The 7088-nt window shown below is 38.0% G+C and overlaps 1 protein-coding gene across 1 annotated transcript in view; it reads left to right on the forward strand.

The window, feature by feature from the left end:
- GATM (glycine amidinotransferase (L-arginine:glycine amidinotransferase)) overlaps positions 1-7088 on the forward strand; it is a 40180-nt gene that overhangs the window by 27027 nt on the left and 6065 nt on the right. Inside the window, exons 3-8 of the mRNA XM_006831693.1 lie at positions 1548-1743; positions 2538-2728; positions 3901-4038; positions 4165-4329; positions 5554-5617; positions 6058-6174. Of these exons, the coding sequence (XP_006831756.1) occupies positions 1548-1743; positions 2538-2728; positions 3901-4038; positions 4165-4329; positions 5554-5617; positions 6058-6174 (871 nt within the window). The remainder of the gene's footprint in view (positions 1-1547; positions 1744-2537; positions 2729-3900; positions 4039-4164; positions 4330-5553; positions 5618-6057; positions 6175-7088) is intronic.

Below are 7088 nucleotides of genomic sequence, written 5' to 3' on the forward strand. Positions count from 1 at the left end.
ATGTATTTGTAAAGAAGCATGATTTTTAAAATGATGTGGTTTTTCTTATTTTGCAACACAATGAATACTTGTTGTCAAGTACATGCGTTACATTTTGTGTTTGTCTTTTTACAATAAAGAATCTGATAAAAGACTAATCAAAGTTGATGTGATAAGGCATTTACAGCTGAATAAATAAGGAGTAAAATTCTTACTGAAATTCCTTAATCTTCCAAAAACAATATTGAGAATTCATTTGGCAAATTCCCCTGAAGGATTTTAGGGTTTAAAAGACTGTAAAGTTTCTAGGAATGCAGACCACATCTTTGTAGAAGGTTATTAAAAACATCATGTTTTAAAACATGCAATATTGTATTCTTTTACTTGAAGATAGTAGATAAAATATTGCCAACTCAGATTTAACAGGGTTATAAAAGAACCGCAAACAATTTCCAACTCTTCTTGGAAAATGTAGCTGTGCCCTGATCGTTTGGACTTTGTCCAACCTTGGTCAGGTTATAGACTACACAAAGAAACTCACACTTGTTTAAATACTTTACTTCTCCCAGGAAAGTTTATCTTTATCAAGGCAAGCTTTGCTGTAAACAGTCATGCAGGATACTTTGGAATGTTTCAGGCAGTACAACACAGTTGCACATCTGCTATAACCCCAGTGTTAGCTTTTCAAAGGCTGCTTGTCCTTTAGCGGATTGTAAGAGATGTGCCTGGCATTAAAAGGAGGGAGTGGTGAATGGATGCGTAGTACCAGGATGTGTCTGAGAGGAATATAAAGAGTCATTATTATCCTTTTTCTGGTCACTGCTGCAGGACTTCCTAAGAGTAGAAAACAGGAATCAACCTTTTTTTTGTTGTTTTCTTTTTTTTTTTTTAAGGGTAGATTGAGCTTTTAAAAATTCTCAATATTTAATGCTGATAACATTTTTCATGGATCAGAAATTAAGCCTGCTGCTTGCCTATAGATCTTCAAAAGTAAAACAACTAATGGCTGAGAACAGAGATTAGTTAAATAAATGCTTCTGTATAGGGTCAAATAGAAAATATTTCAGGTTTTATAGACAGTAAGGAGCCCTAGGTTGGTCATTGTTAAGCTGTTCACCACAGGTTAATGGTTCAAAGCCCCCAGGTGCTCCAAAAAGGAAAGATGAGGCTGTCTGTTCTTGTAAAGATTTAGTCTTTACAAGACTCTCTATGAGTATAGAGTCTCTATGAGTCGGAATCAACTCAATGATAGTGGGTTTGGTTTAATGGGTTCATTCAACATAAGTTATCGACCCAAAATGGCAGCATGCTTAGTGCTGTGGATCAACTCTGAGCAAGACCTTGTCCTTGTCTCAGTTAGCATCGACGGACTCAAGCGTGGCAACAGTAGTGAGGCTGGCCCAGAATCGGGAAATGTTTCATTCTGCTATGCATAAGATCACTATGAGTCGGTACCAACTCGATGGCACCTAACAAGAACAACAAATACAAATTTCCACCACCTCTGAACCTTCACACATCATTTGTTTCTCCCATTAAGTATTTCATTTACTTTCTTCTGCCTCTAGGCTAACACATATGAAAAGCACTGGCCATTTTACCAGAGACATGGAGGCCATTATTTTCCCAAAGAACATTTGGAAAAGGCTGTTGCTGAAATTGAAGAAATGTGCAATATTCTTAAAATGGAAGGAGTTACAGTAAGGAGACCTGACCCTATTGACTGGTCATTGAAGTATAAAACTCCTGATTTTGAGTCTACGGGTAAGTGATAATTTGATACTAAGCTGCTTGTTGTTGTTGTTGTTAAGTGCCATTGAGTTAATTTTACATTTCTTTTCTACTGTATAAGAAGAGAGCTCTGAAAATTTCTCAGATTTTCTTGACTTAATAAACTTTCAAAACTTCAAAGATTATTTAGGAACAACTTACAACTCTGAGAAATGTAAGAGTTTAGTTGTTTGTTTAAAGTTAAAAAGTTTGGTTCTTTTTAATATGATTAAGAAGTATGCATTATAAACACCATTGTGAATCTGGAATCTTCTTGAGGTAAGCAGCCTTTCCTAAACTTAATAATCATTTCTTTACATGAAAACAATGGATTCCATTTCGTTTTCTTCAATAATGGAAATTAAGAGAACAGAAACATTCCCGTTTTATTTTTAACTTACATTGTTGCAAGTCTCTTCTTCTGTCTGAGTTCAGTGTTCTAATTTATAGTTCTAGAATGATCCTTGGCCCAAATTTTATCTTGTGATACTGATACTCCATGAAGAACCTGCTTCTATATAGCAAGTAAGGAGCTTACAAGTGGTGAAAACACAGTGGTTCAAGGCCTCTCTGAACTTAATGCTTCAGTTAGGGTTTCCTTTTCCTTTTTATTACTTGGCCTCATGCCTCCATGTAGAATTCATGTTAACAGTAGAGTATGTATCACCCCATGTTTTCCTACACAGTTTTTCATAATACTTTTTTCCAAATGGGATCATTTTCTATAGACATTCCTGCCTTGGAAATGACCATTACTGAGGTTGCCCTGGAACTTTTTGGTCTGACAGGTTTATATGGTGCGATGCCTCGAGACATCCTGATAGTTGTGGGAAATGAGATTATCGAGGCTCCCATGGCGTGGCGTGCACGCTTCTTTGAATATCGTGCATACCGGTCAGTCATCAAAGACTACTTCCACCGTGGCGCCAAGTGGACAACGGCTCCTAAACCCACAATGGCTGATGAGCTTTATGATCAAGTAAGTCCCTAATGATAAGTTTTCTGAAGATACATCTTTTAGATAATATACAAAGGGGAAGATAAAGATTCTCTCTTTTTTGATACCATGTCTGTCTTAAATATTCCAGAAACTAAGAGTATCACCTACTTCTCTGGAAACAATTGCTTTATATAACATGCTGTGTATAAACAGTAACAATAGCAATGATAATAATAGCCACTAATATGTACTTGGTTCTTATCATGTATAAGGTTCTAGATTACTCTATTTGCATCCTTCTCTCTCTTTATTCCTCCCAACCCAGTGAGAGAGTAGTATCATTCCATTACAGGGAAGAATATTTCCTAAAGGCACACCGCTATTTACTGGTGGTGGTGGTGGTTATATGCCATGGAGTCGGTTCCGACCCATAGCAACCCTGTACAGGGTTTTCAAGGCTGTAAATCTTTATGGAAGAAGAAAGACTCATCTTTCTCCTGGGGAACAGCTGGTAGTTTCAAACTACTAACCTTGAGGTTCGCAGACCGATTTGTAACCACCACACTACCAGAGCTCCTTAACTGGCAAGTGACTAAGCTAAAATCTATTTCCCTCTTCATTTAGAAAAATAATTTGGTCTATCAAAAAATTGACAGTAAAAGGAAGTTTATGTCCCTTATTACATCACTTTTTTTTATCATCTACAGAAAGAATTAAAATTCAAAATTTCTTTTAGAGATTTATACACAGATATAAATAATGAGTTCATTCTGTCACACCAAATAAAATTTGGCAAGGAATACATAACAGCTCATTTTATGGTGCATTAGGCTCAGGACCAAATTCTTTTTCTAAGAGCACAGAATGTTTGCAACCTGCTGACTTTCAGTATGGCAGATAGCTACATACAGGGTCGCTGTGAGTCAGATCCGACTCCACAGCAGTTAACAACAACAACATAGCTCAGTGGATAGGTCATGGAAGATTTCCAAACACCACTTGCTTCTGAATATCATGGAATTGCTGGCATACTTAGTTGTTTTATTTTTGTTGGTGGGTTTGTTTCTTTCCTACACGTTTTAGTTTAGAACTGAGTAGTAATATTGTGGGAAATGATACACTTGAACTAATTTTCTTAGTAGTAATGAATGCATTATAAAATAAGTTTCTTATACACCAATCCATTAGATATTTATTTTTGCTCCAATTAGGATTATCCCATCAATTCTGTGGCAGACAGACACAAATTGGCGGCTCAGGGAAAATTTGTGACGACTGAATTCGAGCCATGTTTCGATGCTGCTGACTTCATTCGAGCTGGAAGAGATATTTTTGTACAGAGAAGTCAGGTTGAAAAGGGTTGCCCCTGAAATTCCACACGATATTTCTGTATTTTTACTTTTTAAGTAAAATATTTATCGTTATCTAAACATAGAGACACATTTTTATATTTCATGTCTTTCTTTTATCTTCAGGTTACAAACTACCTGGGCATTGAATGGATGCGTCGGCATCTTGCACCAGACTACAGAGTGCATATCATCTCCTTTAAAGATCCCAATCCAATGCATATTGATGCTACCTTCAACATCATTGGCCCTGGTCTTGTCCTCTCCAACCCTGACAGACCATGTCACCAGGTAAGAGAGTCCTTAGGACTCTGGAAAAGCAAGAGAGTCTAGCAACTGAAGCAATTGCCACTTTAATGTTAAACACTTTCCTGGTTTCCGTATGCTTCTAAATGACAAATTCAGCAATGTTCGACATCATAATACTCAATCATTGAATGACTTGTTGTGTGTTTACTACAAGAAGTCCAATACTGAGAAATATACATGATCATTACTGTAGTGCCTTCAGACTTTGACTTTGGCTGCATTCTGTTGTCATAGCCTCAAGTTTGTGTGCATGTGTGTGTTTTTATCAAACAGAATGGTATTTTGTCCTAACTTGCAGCAGCGGTTCAGCAGCAGCAGCTAAGTTGCAGAGATGATTCCTGCATGCCCGGAGCAATGCCACTGGGCAACAGGTGTCTTCTCTGCTCTCCAGTGGGTTGGGCCCCCTCGGCCAGTCCCATCCTGCAGGGAGGAGCAGAGCAGCTGCACTGCAGCTGGTCTCTCCCCATCACCTGCAGCCTCCTCCTTCCACCTGCTGCCCCCTACCTTCCATTTGGGCGGTGAGTTATTTTGTGTTATTTGCTAGGCTGCAGTCCGTCTTTTAAAAGGTATACACTATTATACCATGTCACTTCATTTCTGGTCCTTATTTTTAGAGCCAATGACCACAGTTACTGACTCATTTTAATATAATTTATTGATCTACTAAGTAGATGACTGAGTTGTCATTTGTCGTTAAGGACAATTATGGTTCTTTGGGAGCACACTGTTTTATGCCACGGTCAGAGACTCACAATGACTAGTCAGTGAGCATACGGAAGCGGATGAACTATAAATTTGACTCGGTCAGATTTTTAAATCTTCTTATGACTAAAGAGAAAAATCTCTTCATTTTCTTTAATGAGAGTTTCTCTAGGAAAGTATCTGAGGTATAGGCATTAGCTGGGGTATGAACGAGATCTCTTCCTGAGTCTTTAAGAATGTGTGGGTAAGTTGGAACAGGTGCAGATGGTTCTTATTTAGTGTTATTTCAGTGCAAAGAGTCCTGCTGGTGGAATAGTTAAAGCATTCGGCTGCTAACTAAAGTGGTCGTTGGTTCAATCCACCAGCCACTCTGCAGGAAAAAGACATGACAGTCTGCTCCCATAAAAATATGCAGCCTTGGAAATCCTATGAGGCAGTTCTACTCTGTGCTAGTGTATAGATTTAAGCATCTTTGGTTTGTGTGTATGTGTGTGTGTGTTGCAGATTGATCTTTTCAAGAAAGCTGGATGGACCATCGTTACTCCTCCAATGCCAGTCATCCCAGATGGTATGTTTACAGACTAACATGATTACTTTAAGAATCTAGCATCCTTTGCCTATTGGGAACAGTCCCAAACTGAGGAATTTAGAGAAAACAATTTCCCAATCAGAAGTGGTGTTTGGGACTAGAAGGAAGCCAGGACTTGCATTCATAACCTCTCCATCTATAGAAAAGGAAAGTGAGAATAAAAGGGGCTATAAGTACAAGACAACATCACTTAAAGCAAGAAATGACTTTTTAAAGAAAACATGGTGAAATCCGAATTGTAATGAGTATGGATTGATCCATAACATTTACAGATAAATTTGTCTTAAGATTAAAGTTAGCGTTCACAGAGAATGTAAATTATTGAAAGAATGAGATTGCTACTTTATTTTCCACTTGTGAATTCTTACTTTAAACAAAATGGTATAAACAGATGTGATATGTTAGTTATTACTTTTTAGATCACCCACTCTGGATGTCATCCAAATGGCTTTCCATGAATGTCTTAATGCTAGATGAAAAGCGTGTTATGGTGGATGCCAATGAAGTCCCAATTCAAAAGATGTTTGAAAAGCTGGGTATGTACAGTAAAGGAAAGAGTTTGTCATACATAAAAATATTACAGTAGAATAAATAAGTTAATGACATGCTAGGCCTGATGCATGCTGTTGCTAGGTGCAGTCTACTCAGTTCTGACTCATAGCAACCCTATGCACAACAGAATGAAATACTGTGCCCCGACCTGTGCTGTGCTCACAGCTGTTGTTACGCTTGAGCCCATTGGTGCTGCCACTGTGCCAGTCCATCTCATTGGAGGAAGTCTTACTCTTTTCTCTGACCCTCCACTTTTCCAAGCATGATGTCCTTCTCCAGGGACTGGTCCCTCCTGATATAGCATGTCTGAAGTATGAGAGAGAAAGTCTTGCCATCTGGCCTCTAAGGAGCATTCTGGCTGAACATCTTCCAACACACATGTGTTTCTTGTTCTGGTAGTTGATGGTCCTTTCAGTATTCTTCTCCAACACCATATCTCAAATGTATCAATTCTTCTATGGCTTTCCTTATTCATTGTCCAACTTTCCCATGCATATGAGGCTACTGAAAATACCATGACTTGGGTCAGGCTCACTTTAGTCCTCAAACTGCTATCTTTGCTCTTGAACACTTTAAAGAAATCTAATGCAAAATTTATCATGTGATCTCCAGCATCATTTCTATCACCAAAATTATATTTTCCAACTACTGATTATCCTCTTTGTTTTCAACCTTCGTATTCCAATCACCAGTAATTACCAATAAATCTTAATTGCATGTTTGATCAATTTCAGACTGAAGAAGTTTGTAGAATTCAATTTCATCATCACTGGCCTTAGTGGTTGGTGCGTAAATTTGAATAATAGTGGTATTCACTGGTCTTCCTAGTTGTTGTTGTTGTTGTTGTCAGGTGTCATCAAGTTGGAACCAACTCATAGCGACCCCATGCACAGCAGAA

This window comes from Chrysochloris asiatica, unplaced genomic scaffold (genome assembly GCF_000296735.1).
Source record: "Chrysochloris asiatica unplaced genomic scaffold, ChrAsi1.0 scaffold00004, whole genome shotgun sequence".
Lineage (NCBI taxonomy): Eukaryota > Metazoa > Chordata > Mammalia > Afrosoricida > Chrysochloridae > Chrysochloris > Chrysochloris asiatica.